This window comes from Idiotropiscis lumnitzeri, chromosome 1 (genome assembly GCF_059441095.1).
Source record: "Idiotropiscis lumnitzeri isolate Australia: NSW breed Sydney's pygmy pipehorse chromosome 1, RoL_Ilum_1.0, whole genome shotgun sequence".
Lineage (NCBI taxonomy): Eukaryota > Metazoa > Chordata > Actinopteri > Syngnathiformes > Syngnathidae > Idiotropiscis > Idiotropiscis lumnitzeri.
This window is the reverse complement of record NC_142391.1, coordinates 14,332,661-14,351,524: the sequence shown is the minus strand read 5'-3', so window position 1 is coordinate 14,351,524 and position 18,864 is coordinate 14,332,661. Positions and strand designations below refer to the sequence as shown.

The 18,864-nt window shown below is 40.1% G+C and overlaps 1 protein-coding gene across 8 annotated transcripts in view; it reads left to right on the top strand.

Moving 5' to 3' along the window:
• Positions 1–18,864, top strand: part of dlgap2a (discs, large (Drosophila) homolog-associated protein 2a) — a 154,599-nt gene that overhangs the window by 123,279 nt on the left and 12,456 nt on the right. For 6 of the 8 annotated variants that reach the window (XM_088319203.1, XM_088319196.1, XM_088319210.1 and 3 more), the window contains 3 exons: positions 342–486; positions 555–771; positions 2,342–7,190. In XM_088319203.1, coding sequence (XP_088175329.1) covers positions 342–486; positions 555–771; positions 2,342–4,689 — 2,710 coding nt within the window. In that variant the 3' untranslated portion in view covers positions 4,690–7,190. Of the gene's footprint in view, positions 1–341; positions 487–554; positions 772–2,341; positions 7,191–15,198; positions 15,585–18,864 lie in introns of those variants that run through there. The other 2 variants (XM_088319239.1, XM_088319234.1) reach the window with 1 other exon arrangement.

Below are 18,864 nucleotides of genomic sequence, written 5' to 3'. Positions count from 1 at the left end.
CCTCTGCTTGGTTGGCGTATTTAATTGATGTGGTGGATAACGGGGATTCTCCCTGAAGTGCTTGCTCACTAACTAGCTCCTGGTTTGCATTTCCCTCATTTGCATTCATTGATTTGATGTGTCAGCACAACATAAATCCAATCACTTTCTTAAGGGCACTGCTACACAAAAGACGTCTCTTTTTAAAGGATGAAAGACATTTACCGTTTTCTTGTACGTTCAGGTTCCTTTAGGAAAACCAAGTTTGTTGTACTTGTTAGTCACTTGCATGAGGTTTTTGTTCCTGGGGAATAAAAAGACTTAATGAGTGTCACTTCTGGCCTTATTTCCTCTATGTTCAGTCAGAGCTACCACTTGCAAACAGCCATGCACCCGAGCATTGCCCTGGACCCCGCTGCACACTACAACTCCCCCAAGTTTCGCTCCAGGAACCAGAGCTACATGCGGGCAGTCAGCACCCTCAGCCAGGCCAGCTGTGTCAGCCAAGTTAGTCTGCAAATTGGTGTCTCTCTTACGAGTTTTTATCCTTTCTGATGGCGTTTTGCTCTTCATAGATGAGCGAAACGGAAATAAATGGCCAATTTGAATCAGTCTGCGAGTCTGTGTTCAGCGAGGTGGAATCACAGGCCATGGATGCGTTGGACTTACCTGGCTGTTTTCGAACCCGGAGTCACAGCTACCTGCGGGCTATCCAAGCTGGCTACTCTCAAGATGATGAGTGCATGCCTCCCATGGCCTCCACTGTCACCTCGACCATCAGATCTACCACAGGTAAAAGTTAATATACATTCTAGACGCAACAGCAGACGCTTATATTTGTTATGAACTTTTAGTAATGGCTGGAGCAGCTGGCATAAAATGGTGATACTGTCTGATGTCGAATCCTTGCATGATTTATTCTTTGTTTCCATCGTTTTGAGTGGGTGTAGGACTTTCATACTTACAACCTTTGAGCTGTGCACATTCATCCTTTTGTATTTCGGATGCGTTGAGTCATCTGCTCGTCCATCGGATGCATCAGAGAGTAAAGTTATGAACCCTATTGAAAATCTCAAGAGAGAAAAATCAGGCAACAGTCCTTCTACGCAGCATTTGATGTCTGAATTTCTCTACGATACCACAAGGTGAATGCACTGACTGAACATGTCGTATGAATTCTTGAGTTGTAAAGCCAGTTTACAATGTACTGCAAATCTCTAAATGTCACAGGATCAATCCTGAGATTTCCTTGCCCCTACATTGTTTTCAGTATCACATGACCATTATGCAACCTTGATCGTTAACAGTTGACATTGAATGTGCACATTTTGAAATGTTCACAATGTATATTCACCCATTAAATACTCTGTAAAAAACTTGTTAACATAAATCTAAACCTACTCAGCTGACACCTCAATTTATTTCTGATACTAAGGCGTGATTATAAATTAGAAGCTGCTGGTGATTTCATGACTTCTCTCGATTAATGGATTCTCCAAGGAAACGAAATGTCCAAGTACAAATGAAGACTGGGTGGGGGGAAAGAAAAGAAGAGAACATGCCCACCAAAGAAGTCTGAATGGAATCCATCCCTTGCCGCACTACAACTTGTGGCTTAATATAGGGACGGTTAGAGGTGTGTGCATCTGGAGATGTGCTTATTATCAATACTCCATCCGAATTGGTGCCTGATTACACTGCTTTCTCTGTAAACTTAGATAACTTTTTTTTTTTAGAGAACAAAACTTGGTTTGGAGGCAGTTGGAGTTTAGAATGAATCAATCAAAGTGGACATCACATTTTCAATAGGGTTCATACTATACTTCCTGATTGGTGGGAGAAGGTTTGAAAGCTGTGCTCATCTTGGCCTCTTTTCATTGCACAAACGTCATGTTTCTGGATCTTAGCGAATAGCAGAACAGCATGCTTCTTTTTCCCCATAAAAAACATTCCTTATATGATGAATATCTTCTTTTGTGTTCTGAGACTAGGAGGTTCTCCTTTGTGCATTGAAAAGATGCTAGCAATGCATGCTAAATTTTTAATGTTGAGAAGGCAGTGTAAACCATCAAATGAGTCAAAATGGGAGTACTTTATCAATATTATGGAGACACTGGTAATTTATCATGGTATTACAGCGTGTAAAACATTAATTCAATCTTTAAAATAGACACGAGCCAATTGTTGAATAGTATATGAAATAATAACGTGTATTGTAGATTTATGGTGTATTCTTGTTTTGACTCATAGCAATTAGTGCATGACTTGATGTTACTGCTCTGTGGCAATAAAAAAGCACATTCTCTCCAGTTGCTCACACCTGTGGCCATATTACAAATACATATTTACATTTGTCTTCCAGACAGAAATTATGTGCAGGAAGACTCTTGTTTACCCAAGCAAGCCAGGGCACATGAGGATGTGGCAGCAGATAAAGCCCCTTTGGCACATGATGATCTAGGCTGCCCTATCAGAAGAGACAGGTCCTACCAACAAGATAACATGATGGCTACAGCCAAACCTCTATCTGGGCCACCAGTCTCTCCGATCCTCTTCAGATCCCCGAGACCGACTGGAGCAGAAAGGCCTTCACCAAAAGCCATTCAGGCCAGTATTAAAGAGTCTGCAACATTGGCTGCAGCTATTAGCATGCAATGGAAAGAGGAAGTCTCTGCCATGCGTCTGGAACTAGCGGAACTCAGAAGAGACCTCTGTAAAGAGCTTCGTGCTTTTAACAGTAATTTCAACACATTCACAAAGCATTACAACACATGGTCTCCTCAAAGTTGTAAAATGCCAGCAGGGGTTGGTTTGGGTGTAGGAGTTGGGGGAGAGACAACGACGGGTGGCTGTGAAGGATTAGGAATGCCTGGAGCAAATCAAAGCATCGGAGGAGCGAAGGAGAAAATCAAACATGCATCTAAAGTATCTGTGGGGACTCAGGCCAGAAGCAAAGCGTTGGTGCGACAAAGCACTGCAGATGCAGCCGTCAATTGTCCAGAAGAGAAGGAGGAAAAGAAAGGGACACGGAAAAAACTCCCTAAGCAGCTCTCTATGGATCCAAGCATTCTTGCACGGCCACACTCAATGTATGTGGAAAGTGCCATACCCCTTTCCTTGGATCCAATTATACCATTCTCTGCTAAAGTGACCAAAACTAGCCCTTTGGAATTGCCAAATGTGGGCCCCTCAGTAAATCCAGAAACAGAACTGAAGTTGTCTAACCAGGATGCCGGGAGCTCATGTGATCCTTTGACGAAAGAGCCACTCATCTCTGATGGTCTGGTGCAGTTTGCAGAAATATCCCCCGAGAGGCAACAGAATTTGGTCAAAATTGACCAAGAAACGGTAATTAATCCAAAGCAAAACCCTTCAAATGTTTTTGACTTGGAGACTAGACCATCTCACAAAGTTGAATCAAAATTCACAGAACTGGACCTCACCAAGAGGGAAAATATCCGCCTACCATATCCTGTCCCTGTTCTTACAGTGTCTCCGGCAGAGGACCATGACTATGACATATCAGATTCTGATTTACCATCAAATTTTGCTGGAGATAAACCAGAACCAAAGCCAGTATCACTAACAAATGAAAAAGAGTCAATGCCAACAGAACCAAGGACATCAGAACCAAAAGATATCGACTTATCCATGGCATCAAAGTCCGACTTGATTGGCAAAAGCCAGTTACATCATGATATACCCATAAGCGATGAACATACTGCTCCATCAGCTCACGTGGAGAATTGTCCTTCCATTGTGGTAACAGAGTACGTTGACATTGATTCTCCGGAGAGTCCAACCGACGACGACGGAAATCCTGATCCCATTGTGTCCCTTCCAGACAGTCAAGCTGGTTCTGTCTCGGAGCAAATGCAACTAGATTCAAATTTTTCATCTAGTTCCGCACAAACTCAACCAAACATTGAACCAGAGTCAGAAGATTCAGAGTGGCCACCTCTTCCTGAGCCGCTCGATAGAACCCCAATATATCATGCTGATCTGGTTCACTTTGACTTAGTCATGCTGACGTCTCTAGATCAAGAAGATCTTGATTCAGTGTTCATGGACCCTGAACCAGAACCATTTGATACAAGTATTGACTCTCCATCCATTTTAGACTTGGACAATCCTTTCAACCAATCAGATAGTTCCCAAATACTCGCTGAAGACTCTGCCATACTATGCCCCTTAGATCAATTATTGTCAGCAGATGCTATCTGTTTTATACCAGCCCCAGACCTTTGCTCAAATTCTGGGCAGGTTGGTACCACAACAGCTTTCCGGGAAATCCCACTACCACAAGTCACTGTAACAATATCACCTCCTAGTTCTCTATCCCCTGATACCTCGTTGGAAATGGACTTGGAACCAACGAGTCCATCACCAAATCCTGTGTTCCATGATGCTAATCAATCTTCACATGATCCTGTGGCATCAACGTTAGTCCAGACAAGAATGAAGCCATATGAGTTAATAGAAGAGTCTCTCGAGTCCATGAAGTATTCCCAGGAGCATGGGGAACTTGTAAAGGAAACTACCACAGATAGTCCAGATCGGTCTTCATACGAGGAAGAATTCCTATGGTACCGGTGGCAGAAAAGGACTCAGAAGAAAGAATCAATCCAGAGGAGTGCAAGTGTGGAACTTTGGAGTGGGAGATATGAATACAACAGTGCAGAAATCACATATGTATCCCTCACTCTGTGAGCTGATACTTCAGTCTCAGCAGACAAAATGTAGCCCAAAGTGCATCCATAACTCACACTTAATCGCTGCCTGAGGAGTGATGTAGATCAATATGCCGATCTAAATGGAATAAGATCATTGGCATTCAAAGCAAGGACTTCCTCGGCGAACTCCACAAAGAACTGTATTTACTGAGCGAGAGCTATCTTATTCTAAGAATTGTCTTCAGCTGTGACAAGTTGACTTAACAATATTGATACGAATGTAGAATGTTCCCTGGAAATGTTGCATCGGAACATCAAGAAACTGACTGCTGGACAGGGACCCTGTAACGTCTACTATTTTGGACTATGAAAATGCTGCAGATGACTTTAAATTTGAACAATTTTAAAGACACAAACCAGTGGAATACTTCATTTCCTTCACTTGTATGTGTGTGTATTTTCACTCAAGGATGGGGTGAGATCATTTGGACGGTTATTATATAACTATGAATTGTAAAGGTGTTTACTATGTGAGCAAATGGCTGAAAAAGTTGTATGAAATGTGAACTGATGGTTATCTAAAATTCTGGAATCTGGAATATTGTTAATGAAAGTTCATTCATGTTCAAATATATTCCCAAATCAAAACCGTCATGGCATATACTGTAGATGTACTGTAGCTCTATATACACGCACATATATACACACTCAATAAATACTCACATTCACATGACATATGATAACCTGGGAACATATAGATGTAAACCTATTCAAAAATACTCTGTAAATTAGATACCAAAGTAACATTAAAATGAAAGGTAATGATGAGCAGGGCCGGGTCTAGCTAATGGCAAGAGGGGGCCAGCCCCTCTCAAATAAATCTCGCATCCCCTCAAACTAAACCCCCCCCCCCAAATTATATCACAAATTTTTACCATCTAATGTCTCTCTCCTCGGCTCGTTTCACATGTCATGTTTCTCGAATCCGCTCCATCTCGACTTTTCGCTCTGCTCAGAGTATCTGCCTGCTGCAGGCTCGCTGTGAGGGCTTGCTGTCATCAGCAAGCAGAGACCCGACTTCCAATCATCCTTCAGTATGCAAATGTGCCAGTTTCAGCTTTCTAATAGCGGTTTGCAGCAGTAAACAGCAAATGTGAAGAAAATGAGCTTTGATAACTCAATCTTGATGCTTCATATCGTGACATATTTCATTGTTAACAACATAATAGAAAGCAAGAGTTCATATTTTTCTTGAACATCTTTATTTAAACAATATTTGTCTTGTAGCTTAGCTGTAGCCTATTCTGCCACTGGTCTGTCATGTGTCACAGCACAGTTAGAGAGCACTGCCTTCTCCCTGCCACTGACTGAGCACAAATTATCTGTGCAAACCTCAAAAGAAAGCCCCATTCCTACCCAACTTCTGCAATCTGGCTGATAGCTTCCAATCACATCTTTGCTTTTGCACTCCTGCAAAACTTTCAGCAGACTTGTCCCATCCTCTTGTATCTCATTCTCCTCAGAGACTCAGCCTTGTAAGCAAGTGACATACAACGGAACACAAGTGTAGAGATTGCTTGCATTCAATCCTGCGAGTCATTCTGAGGTTATGTCAACAATGCAGCACAATGTCCCCTCAAGATTTGTGGCTGCCCCCCTCTTGCATGTCTGTCGTGACCCGGCCTTGATCATGAGTGATGACATTGTGTATTTTTACTGTAAAACATTATCGTTGGGCTCAGGAATATAAAGACTGTGAATGTACTCCCACAGAATGAGGAGAATAGCATAATGCTCCAGTGTATTTCTGGGCATTATTGTGTTGATATATTTTTTTTTTTATATGTTTGACATTGGTGATAACGATTGATGCTGCATGGCATCTTCAGTAATTCAATTCTGTGCCATGCTCCACAGAATGCATTTGAGTCTATTTGTAATTAATGCCTTATAATGACTGCAATTAAAAGCGCTTACATAGCCACTGACGGCACAATTCTATTAAGAGTAGGGAACAGCTTGAAAAGCCGGATCAATCACAAGATAGTGTATATCTTTGCGATGTGTCCAATTAATAGGCTTCATATGCCCACTGAAGTCTATGCTCTAATAAAGCACACTGGAACAAAAGGAACCTTTGAGCTGAGCATCAGTGAGCTGCCAGAAATTTTTTATTTTTTTTTCTGTGCACTTCATGAAAGTTTGCTAAATTGGCTGAGGCAGAAAGATTTGAAAGCGATGGGAAGTTAATTGGTTGTATTGTTGTATTCGTGTTGTCATTTCAGCAGCAAAGCCCATTTTTCATTTTTTCCTCCTCATCCACTTGCAACTTTTCATTTACAAAACATCTACGGCAACAGGATGTAATATAACATTTGCTCCCTTATTGTACTACTTTTTTAATCAAATGAAATGGAATCAAACTGTGTCAAATTACTGAGCTTGAAATGAAAGTCATTGCCATTTTTGTTGAGGCCAGAATTTAGATGACAGTGTAAAATATCTGCTTTAACTAAATGCTCACAACTGTGAAAAATGTGGCTGCTCTTTTTTTTTTTCAAAACAGATTGTTTTGGTCTTTGTTTCTGCAAATGCCGTATTTGAAAGAGTCATGTCATTTAACTAAAAAAAAAAAAAAATAGTTAAACTGTAAAGTGTAAACGGATGTAATTTGGATTATACAGTGGGCATGTACTATTTTCTCAACTGTGTTAATCCATTGACTCTGTCAACAAACCCGCATTAAGAATTACAGCACACTCCATTTTTTACACCTGAAATTTTTTAAGACATAGCCATGTCTCATGAAAATCAGATACAGTTGAGTCCGCCCTCCCAATGCGGAACCAAGTGCTGAGTATGGCCGCCTCGATCATGACGACTGGGACAGAGCAAGGATTTGAAAAAGGCGAGCTGCTCCCACTTGAAGAGGAACTCAAAGTGCGTGTGTGGGGGTGTGTGTGTGTGTGTGTGTGTGCGCGTTTCGGGGAGCAAACGCCCTGAAAGAAGCAGCACTTCGTTCTTACATTTCATACTTTTATCTCGTGGCGGGCATGTCAGTCCATCTACAGTCATCATTCCGTCATTATTTCAGGCTGCACCAGTCCGTCGGCAGCGACGACAGTCAATCAGCATCAAGAACGTACTTACTATGTCACACCCACATGCACGCAATAAAAAAAAAATGACACACACAAACAGTGTGGTAATTTTGGAAACAAAAACAATATGGCACAATGTCATTGTTGTCTGTGAGTCCAAAAGGGACAGAACGACTTTTTTTTTTTTTTTTTTTTTTTTTAAACGTGTGTCTGCTTGTGCTGCGCCCGCATGCAACGTAGTAAGTACGCTCTTGCCGACGTCAATGGACGCACTGGGCTGGGCTGAAATAATGACGGGTTGATGACTGATGGACTGTTGTGCCCACCACTGCTTTTACTTGTCAATTAGTGTGTTGATCGATCCATGTGGCACATGCAGCGGACACATCACCAAACACAAATTCCTACCCCCTAACTCCACCAGGACGCCAACTTTACAGAAGAATCAACTTTGTGCCGCTTATCAGACGTTAGCACAATGCAATTTGATGGTGAACTCCAGAAGCCCAAAAGTCAAGTTTTAAATGACAATCTTTAATTTCATCAAAGTAAAAAATGCAGGGTTATAAGAGTTTGTGAGTTTTCATTCTAGTTAGTTTTTATTCCTTTTTCGTTTTGAGTTTTAATTAGTTTTCAGAGTGGGTTTGTGGTATTAGTTTTTTCCCCAAATCCTTCATTTTAGTTTTGTTTTTGTATTATTTGTGTTTTTGTTTCAGAAATGTTGCGTATTTTTTTTTTTGCATGTTTAAAATACATATCGCAGTAACTAGTGTTTAGAAATCACTCATTATTCGAGCCACTCCGAATGCTGTTGCAGGAAAATGAAGGACATGTCTACTATAATTATAGTTTTCATTACTTTTGTCAACGTAAAATGTAGATTCAGGTCATTATTGTTTCTTTTTTTTGTTTTGTTTTTTGTTTTTAGAAAATGTTGTCTTTTCTTTCATTTCCATTCACAATTTTTTTTTTAATTTTAGTTTTTGTTAATTATTTTATTTTCATTAACCTTCATCCATTGGCATGGCATACCAAAACCAGCCGGCCTTATGTTACATTACTCTTAAATATTAATGATACAAGACAGCGCTGCTCGTCTGAGTTGATCTTTAATTGAGCCCACATTTTGGCTCCGTTTTGAGTGATGGGAACAGTCCTGACATTACATAATTTTGAAAATTCTTCAATTCTCTTAATGTAAAACTTATTAAAATGATGCCCAATATTAAACTTTTTTTTTTACTCTAATGAAGTTATAGGTAGAGAGACTACTTTGTAATTTTTCCAAAGAGCCAGATCTCGCTCTTGTGAATGGATGCCTTGTAAAGTGAATGGATCAACACCATGAATGTTTGGGCTAATATGCCCGCGCTTCTGAATACCCGCCCCACTCCCTTGTTTTCAGGGATCCAGTTCTGCCTCCCCTCCAACTGCAGCAGTGTATTCGGGGATACCTGCAAGTCTGCTTTTTTTATATGTCAGTATATAGTCAAATTTGTTGCGCATTTGCTATCATCTGCAAATAATCCTGGACATGCGCTGAAGAGTTAAAACAATCTGACTTATTGATGGCAGTACCTTTGTACCTCGAAAACTTTGTTGCATTCATCTGGACAAAACTTTGAGGGAAGATCATATGAAAAGAAAAACAGTTGTACGTCACAGATATTACAGTAAGTTAACTCAAAATCATAAAGTGCAGATTTGTCGTTTTCCTTGTATAGATGTGAGTATTTAAATGAAATATAAACAATAATATGAACTATGAAATGTATTCTGTTGCACAAGGGTGATTTGTGGCGTAATAAAGTTTGGACATATCCACATGCCTGTTCAAATGACAGGTCAGAATTAACCAATTTAAAGTGCCTATAATTAACCCCAAATGAAGTTCAGTTCTAGAAGGCGTTTCCTGGCATTTTAATACTTTCAAGCAGGAGCTTGAAGTTTTTGTGCTGACTCAGACTGGCATTTGGAACTCTTCGTAATTCACTCTATATTGAGTAAGGCTTCAGTTCTAGCTGAAGAAATTCACATCCTGCCACTAGATTTCACTGTCTATGTGGTTTTATAGTGATGAGCAGTTCTGCGTAAATGTCAAACATACCTTTTGGAATTATGGCCAAAAGTTCAACCTTGGTTCCATCAAATTATAACACATTTTGCCACATGGGTTTGGGAGATTTCAAGTGTGTTTGGGGAAAATATAGCTGGGTTTGTATGTTTTTTTTTTCTTTTGTAAGATGAGGCTTCAGTCTTGTCACTTTACCCCTGAGCCGGTACATGTAAAGAAGATTGAAAATCTTTGTCAAATGTGCCAACCAGCCAGTACTTGCCAGAAATTCCTGCAGCTTCTACAATGTTGCTTTTGGCCTCTTGGCAGTTTCCAGAACGAGATTTCTTCTCAATTTTTCATCAATTTTGGAGGGAAGTCCAGTGTTTGGTAATATGACTCAGGGAAAGCATCACAGCTGCAGAACAGCTGCACTTTATTCACTGTTAATCCAAGGCACTCCTTTTTTTTTTCAATCATAAAAACCTGGCACTTGAACAGGGGTGTGTAGACTTTTGTATCCACTATCCTTCACGAGCAAATCATTTGAGATTTTGTGTTTGCAAATTGCGTGATGTGCAATACCACAAAGAAATGTAACGCACAGACTCTAGTTCATGTTGGCTCACACTTAAAGGTTTTTATTGATTTCTTATTTCTTGTTTTCGACCAGCAATACAAGATGAAAATGGCGGTAATATCTTGTTTATAGTCCTCCATACTTTCCCTGTCATTTACATACCATTAATAGCCTGCAACAAAACAAAGTGCTTCATTCCCTTTAACGGCAATAAAATCCAGCTCGGGAAGAAAGACTCTTAATGGCGTGTCACTCAACTACCGCCACCGCACCAGCATGCTAGGCAGACGTGATGCTAACAGAGATGGAGCAGTTGAGTCATTGCCTTGTGTTTGTCAGCCTCGCTAATAGCATGCTCGTTTGCACTTGCGAGAGAAAGTGAGAAGAAGATCAAATTCCTTGTTTCCTAATATTGACATAGTTTTTACGAACTGTTAACGATATTTCTTCAAGGTCACATGGCCAGTCTAATAAATGTGGCTTGCTTGCTAGGGTTATGCAAGCAGCCTATGCACATTTCTTAATATACCTCTTGAAGGCACAGAACATGGGCTTCAGGGTACAAATAAAATCTTTTGGGGGTCAGCGATTGCTTGGTCTGTAAGGATTTGTCTTGGGGACTTGAAGGCACGGCTATATAGTTCAAATTATTGACATTTGACTGCTGTCTTAAGTTTTGTCTCCGACCTTGAGCATAAAGAATAAAGATAGCAATTCCATTCACTCTGACATTTCTCCATTTGGGATCCCTTTCCAAGCTTTTATCATGGTTGTAATCTAGAGTAAGAGAGAATCTTTCTGAATGTTCTGTACTTCCTTTTCCATGTTCCGGTGTTTTATTGAGGAGATGAAAACTTGATTTCCGATTCTCTCCAACCAAAGCCTGATCATATGTTCCTTATTTGTTTGTGATTTTCCTTCAAAAGTCTGGTTTAACTTTTAGCACCAGACTTGTACCCTGAAGCACAGGTGTCAAATTGCGGCCATGTTTTCGATGTTTCCCACCTTTACCACAACTGATGGGATTGTGGCCCTCGAGGACCGGAGATTGACAAAGATACCCCAAAGTCATCTGAAAAGAGGAGTTATCAAATGTTAACACAGGCCCTGTAGTCTGATATGGTCAAAGACTTTCTAGAGAGCAGAAGTGAAGATATTAAATCACTACCAGAGGGAACATTCAGTGACGTTTTGCCCATTTAGGTTCAGGTGCGTTGATGCAGTTGCTTGTTGTCGTCTTGATAAGACAGCCTTTCACCACCGCCTTTCAGGTTGTTCAGATTTATGATGTTTGGGGTGAAAATCCGCACAAATTTTCTTGCTGCCCTTCATTTTTTCATATTTCAACACTAGTGGGATGAAATGTTTTTTGGTGACTGTGGTGCACAAGGTAGGGAGAACTGGATGCCTTTTCATGACAATAATCTAAAATAGTTTTTTGTTTTTTTTTCTTTTTTCTCACTCTTAAATAGATCACATTGTCAAAATATTCGCTGTTCATATGATCCTGTCAAACAACAGATAACAATAAGAGCAGTGTGACTGTCAGGCAACAACGCACGTGAACAGATTGCCTGTCCACGTTTGCGGAATATGAATGAACTCAGAGCTCAGGTAACGACCAATCACTGCACTTTTTTGGGGGGGAAAAAGCAGGTGTATTTTTCTGTTTAATTCACATTCCATCCACGCAATATTAATCAGAGTACCGCCTTTTGACAAGTGGGGCTTTATAGAACACATTTTTTATAAAGAACATTTTTGAATTGACTTCACCTTGAAATCTGATTATTTATAAAAACAGTTTGGCTGTTAAGAATGTTTAAACGGGAAGTCAACCCCCAAAAATGATTTGGGCCTTCACTAGTCTAAACATGGCATTCTGATTGATATTGCGTTTGTGGAATATGAGTTAAGAAGTGACATCCATCCGTTTTTATACATCTCAGATGGCGGCCATTTTGTCATTTCTGTCGACTAACAAATGACATCAGATTTGCTTAAAGTTCAGCTCACGACCAATCATGGCTAAGCTTCAGAAAACAGGTGACAAAATGGCCGCTCTCAGAGATAGCTCGACAGACTACACTTTGGACTGGTCGCCAGTCGGTCACAGGAAACACATAGAGACACACAATTCACTCTCACATTCACAAAGTGGGAACTGAAGAAATGCTGCCAGCAAAGAAGTCGGGCAAATGTACCACTACATCATCAGTAACTATGGCAACACATAGAGAATGGAATATGATTGGACAAATAAAATCTACTATGCACATACGAGGTTTATCTTTTACTGCAGCCATGGGCAGTCTAATGATGATATTAAATGATATGCAATTACATGGAACGGCATACTGGAAAAAGTACGTTATAATAAATGTAGGTCAATGCTTCGGATAGTGTTTGGATCAGCAGATAAGGGCTTGCTGGCCTGAATATGTTGCCACTTAAAGACTGTTGTTGTGGAACGGGCTACAGTATTTTTTTTTTTTAACTGTGTCATGCAAACATTACCTGAGTGAGTCTGGCTGACTTCACTTCGGATGAAATAAATGCTGAGTAATGCTGCCTGCGTCGAGATAGGAGCAGGAATTATGAACCAAGGTCCTAAATATCACCACGACCACCCCTTAGCATTCAGCTCTGCGCAACTTACTGAGTCTAATTTTAGTTTTCCTGCTGAGTCATGCCCCCTGAATAGTCTTTTTTTTGTCTTTGTTTTTTTTTTACACGGACACGGATGCACCTCTGCTCTCTCTCACATTCACGCACACTTTTTTTTTCTCTTTCTGGTACTCTATCCATGCTTCTTGTCACAAATGCATCTCTTCATCATTGGCGAGGTTCATTTTGTGAATGGACAGCTGCATGAGTCATCGAATCACTGAAGCAGAACCATCTTCACAGATGCGACTTTCCTGACTATTAATAAACACAACCAAATTAAGGGTGAGAAAGAGTTCAGAATGTACTAAGAGGTTTGAGGAGCTTGCTTTTATTGGCAACTATCTCTCTCTTTTCATTTTTGATAGAAGGGTCTCTGGTAATTGTCTTTCTCAGGCTACAATTTAATTAAACAAAATGCTGTTAATTTGGCATCAGCCTTCGGCAGGGCTTGTGTGGACTGCTTCCTCTTTATAACCCAAAAGAGATTCCACAAGGCCTCAATTAATTGCCTTCCTTGTGTGATGTAAGCATTTGTTAAAAAATAGTACCACAAAGATCTTTTCAGTTTTCCCAAAGGTAACCCATTACATCACCTATAGTGTGGCCAAGGGTGCTTCCTCTTGTGCTCCTCGCTCAGTGGTTTTGTGTGTGTGTGTGTGTGTGTGTGTATATGTATATATATATATTTTTTTTTTTAATATATATATATATTATATATATATTATATATATATATATTATATATTTTTTTATATATATATATAAATGTTAATATATATATATAATAAATATATATGTTTTTTTTTCTTTTTTTTTTTTAAATTTTTTGGGGTGACTTCTTGATTAATTTTTTTTTGTTTTTTGTGTAAAGCCCCCTGGTAAACACAGGTGTTGCTGATTCCATAACTGAAGTTTCTCCAGCGTGCTAGTACAGAGCCCTAATTAATGACATCAGTAACAGCTGTGTTTACGCATACTTGTGACAACATGGCTGCCGTAAAAAAAGGTCAGTCTGCTGCATCAGAGAAAAGTGATAGGGTGATAACTGCACCTTAAAAACAACATAAACAGAATATTTTGCTATCTGAAGAAAGGACCATTAATCGTAATTTTCAACAAGGGCCCAGATGCTGATGAGTTCTGTTTCGAATACAGTCGTTTTCGAAAACACTCCCATCCACTTTTTAGTAAGTTGGCCATTTTGCAGTGCTGTTCTCTATATAATGTCTACCGCATATCCCGCAATGCATCTTGAAACGTGAGCAACAATGTTCACTGATAAATTGCACTGATTCAAAAAATATTTTCCATGTTCATGTTGGGGGTTATTGTTTGATTTTAGAATTGAGACAAAGTCATGAGTTACTGGGCAAAAATATCTTCAATGGAAGAAGAGCAACACATTAAAACTTTATACTAATGGGGAAAACTACACAAACCTTAAAAAAAGAATAATTTTATATTTCATATATGATATTTTTTGTTTAACATTTGAAACAAAAATTCCACCTGCGAATCTTGGTCCTTTACATAGTAACTTTGTGACAGCAATAATGCAAGTGTGTGTGTGTGTGGGGGGGGCATTTAACACAGGGGGGCATGTTTTTCTTTGTCGTACTAGAATAATGTGTAATTGCTAATTGCAAAGCCTAAACAGTAGGTGGCAAAGGCGCTCTCATTGTGAGAGTGTATGCAAGGAGGATTAGCTCTAAGGTGTAGGGTTTTTTTTGTTTGTTTTGTTTTTTTTAAATTAACCATCTATGCACATATACACTGGCAAACAGTGAGCAAAACTCTTAAGAGACACAATGGAAACAATTTATCAGTGTTGAAAGGTGGAGAGACAATGTTAAGATTCTTTTTTTGTTTGTTTTCTTTGTTTAAAAGGATGCAATATTATGCAGACGTTTACTTACAACAATTTCATAGACAAATGATGCTGTTTATAATCACGGGGGAAAGTTGCGCTGGTACAATCTGTTTTCTTCTTCCTAGGGGAGCGGCACAGAAAATAATTGAGAAGCAATACTTTAAAATAAAGTTTGAAGGGAAAATAATGGAAGTTAAAAAGACAAAGACATTCTAACAATGCCCTCGGTTTCCAAATCCTTACAAAGCCAATTTTGTTTGTCTTCCTTTGCAGCCATCACCTACACACCAAGCTACAAGAAGCCCCCTCCGCCCGTCCCACCCCGCACCACCTCCAAACCTCTCATCTCCATCACAGCCCAAAGCAGCACAGAGTCCACCCAGGACGCCTACCACGAGGGGAGGCACCATCATGGCGGGATGTGGGGCCCCGATGGCTTGACCCTGGGCCTGAGCCCCGGCAGGGCCCTCTATAACTCAGTCGACAGCCTGGATAGCGCCAAGGCCGTCACTATAGCCATGGAGGCGGCTGGGGTCATGGCTGGGAAGAGACACCCGTCCACAGACAGCCACAGCTCGGTACTCACCTGTGACAAAGCCATCCTGGTGTCTAAGGCTGAGGAGTACCTGAAGACACCTCGATCCTCTATAGGAATACAGGTCAGTCATGATTGTCTGTGATGGACTTGCCTCACAATGGATGCCACAGCTCTGGTCTAATGATACAGACACAAGAGAGATACATAGTTCTCAATTCAGCTGCTAAAAATAGGCTCGGTGAGTCATCATCCTACAATCCATCAATTAGGATTCAACTCATGCAATAGCTTGTTCTCGTGAATGGTTCCCTCCAGGCGACATACACTCCATCTCCATTTGTGTTTGCATTTGAGCAGTTAATTTGGAAAGACACACCTTGCAATTAATGAACAATCACTAAAAATGCATTTTCTTTAATGATTGCCCTTCTGTCTTTTTTTTTTTTTTTTTTTTGCAGCGTACATTGGGCGATTTATTTTGTACGCCTCATTAACCCTCATTGGACCTTGACTTAAAGTGATTGAAAATGCCTTTGCAGCACGACTTGCTACTTAACATTTCCCTTGGTTAGGGATTTGTATTCTCCTTCCTTGATGTAAATATACACACACACCCCCACACACACACGCACACGCACACCCCCACACACGTCCTTCTCATCTGACGGTCCAGACGGGAAAGTTCAACAATGAATTCAAGAGCCTTTCATGCAGCTTAATAAAACACCATGAATGTGTTACTTGTCAGGTATTTGAGCAATCGCTTAATTATTTATGTCAAATGTAAGGCCCGGGGGCAAGATCTGAACCACCACATAATTTTATGTGGCCCACGAAAGCAAATCAGGCGTCAGCTTCCATGACCCTTACTTAAATTGTCACGTGTAGTAAATAATAATGTTAAGATTTTGCAATATTTTTTGTTACTCTTATTACAGTATTTTGAACAATAATTCAACAAACTGATATCCTTGACTTCTGAATTCAATAATACAATGACGATTAAACATTTATTTGGCTTCGCCGTCATAACAGCCCAATGAGGGAAGCCGTAACTACGAAGTGGGCAGCGACAAAAATTAGTTTGACACCCCTTGATTAATTTTATTGAAGATCATATTTAATGAGACAATTCTTTGTGCAACTTCAAACATTTACCAAATATGTTCATGACATGTCTGTGATAAACCAAGAAACATTTGAAACATTTTAGAGTTGTTTTTATATCATAAAACAAAAGTTACCAAGTAAGTTATTAATCGAGAATTACAGAACATCACACTTTAAACACCCATTGTTTTTTTTTGTTAGTTTTTTGTTGTTGTTGTTGTTGTTTTAGAGGTGGTGGGGAGGGTTATAGCCCATTTGAGAGGGTGGCCTCACCTCATATAAGTGAACCAGCCCTCCTCCCACCCAACATGCTGGACTAATGGCGATTATGGATTTTGTTACCATGCTAATTAATTGTCATTTGTCCCTGTCACACATATGATACATTCAGTGACCTCTGCCATTTGGTACTCCACTTCCACAATCACATAAGAATGAATATGCGAGCTGTATCAAAAATGTGTCATCCACAAATTTCACAGATGAGTTAACAGAATATCATACTGGACTACAGTATAATGCACATGTTGAAATAGTGCATCAGTCAACACGGATTATTGTAAAGGCAGAATGCAACTAACTGTAATCTGCCCTGTGTATGTATTGCATGACAATCAAACACAAAGCACACAACAATACAAGATGGTATTTGAAGGTCAGCTGATCAATATTCAGGCCAAGCTTGAAGCAGGAACAGATTTGGTTTTCCAAAAGTCACCGACTATGCACGGCCAAGTACATGACCATACATACATACATACAGCATATCCCATTCACTCCCACACGTTTTCTTTTCCTCCTCGAAATACACAGATCAGCTCAGTATATATCCAGTATCTTAACTGTCTTGCTCGCATGTTCCACACAACTTTTGATCTTTGCTCTCCAAATCAGCCAGCCGAGCATGATTGAGAGCGATCATGACCGGCTGCCTTGACAAGGAATAACTTGCAATCAGGGCATCATCCTCCCACGCCAACCACAGAGCAGTTCTGAATGACTTCATTTTATATTAACAGAGTCCAATATAGAAGAAGTTGAGCCCCCGGGAAATAAGGAAGTGAATGGGCATGCAGTGTTTAAAGGAATTCAAGGAAGAAAGTAAACATTTAAGGAAGATCTAACTTAGAGCTGAACGATTTATTGTTTTGGGACCAAAATCGCAATCTCAGACAACGCGATTTTGAGATTGTCAGAGCTGCGTTTTTTTTAAGGGCTCTTGTGCCCCATGCTCACGAAGCAGGTCATATTAACCAAGGCTGCACTGATTAAAAAAAATAAATAAACGTTGCGCTGTCGCCCATAGTCCCGGAAGTAATTTACTTTGCCACTACTTGAATGCTTGCGCCGCAGCAGTCTGGACTTTATTTGTACTATATGCAAGTCTGCGCGCAGCAGCAGCCACCTGCGTGATGCGGATCATCTGCTCCGTGGGAACAAAAAACTCCCCCACTAACAAGTAGTATTTTAACTGAGAAGGCGATTGAGGTGTTGCTTTGCATGCTAATCGTTAAAATTAAATACAGAGTCTGGAAGGACCCCAAAAAAGTGCTTAGGTGTTCAGTTGACTTTTTACAGAAGTCTGCTAGAATCACGTTAGGTTGGATAGCTAGCAGCTATGAACAGAAATGTTGTATTTCAATCATTACATATAAGAGACATAAAATAAGACGACAGCTACATTAGCAATTTAGCAGATGCTCTCAAACCGGAACTCGTAGAGGTAGACGGTTGACGTCATCATGAAAAAGAGGTGCGGTGTCAAGCGTATGTTAAATCTTTATAATCTCATCAATAAGATTTGCACTACTTTGCACCACAGAGTACTGAGTTTTGTGATCTACACAATAATAGCTCTCGAAATTCAATATTTTACTCAATTTAGCTTTGCTAAAGGCCAATGATTTTATTACCATTCATATATAAACAATATGTACATTAGTACGAAATGTAAAACATTTTAGGTTTTAAACACATAGGGTTAGGGGTAAGGTTAGGGTTAGGGGAAGTGTGAGTGTTAGGGTTAGGGTTACGGGTAGGGCTCAGTTTAGGGTTAGTGTTAGGGTTAGGGCTAGGATTAGGGTTAGGGTTAGGGCGATGGTTAGGGTTAGGAATAGAGTTAGGGGTAGGGTTAGGGGTAGGTCTAGGGTTAGGGGTAGGGTTATGGTTAGGGTTAGGGGGTAGGGTTAGGGCTAGGGTTGGGGTTTGGGGTTAGGAGTTAGGGGTAGGGTTAGGGCTAGTGTTAGGGCTATGTTTAGGGTAAGGGTTAGGAATAGGGGTAGTGGAAGGGT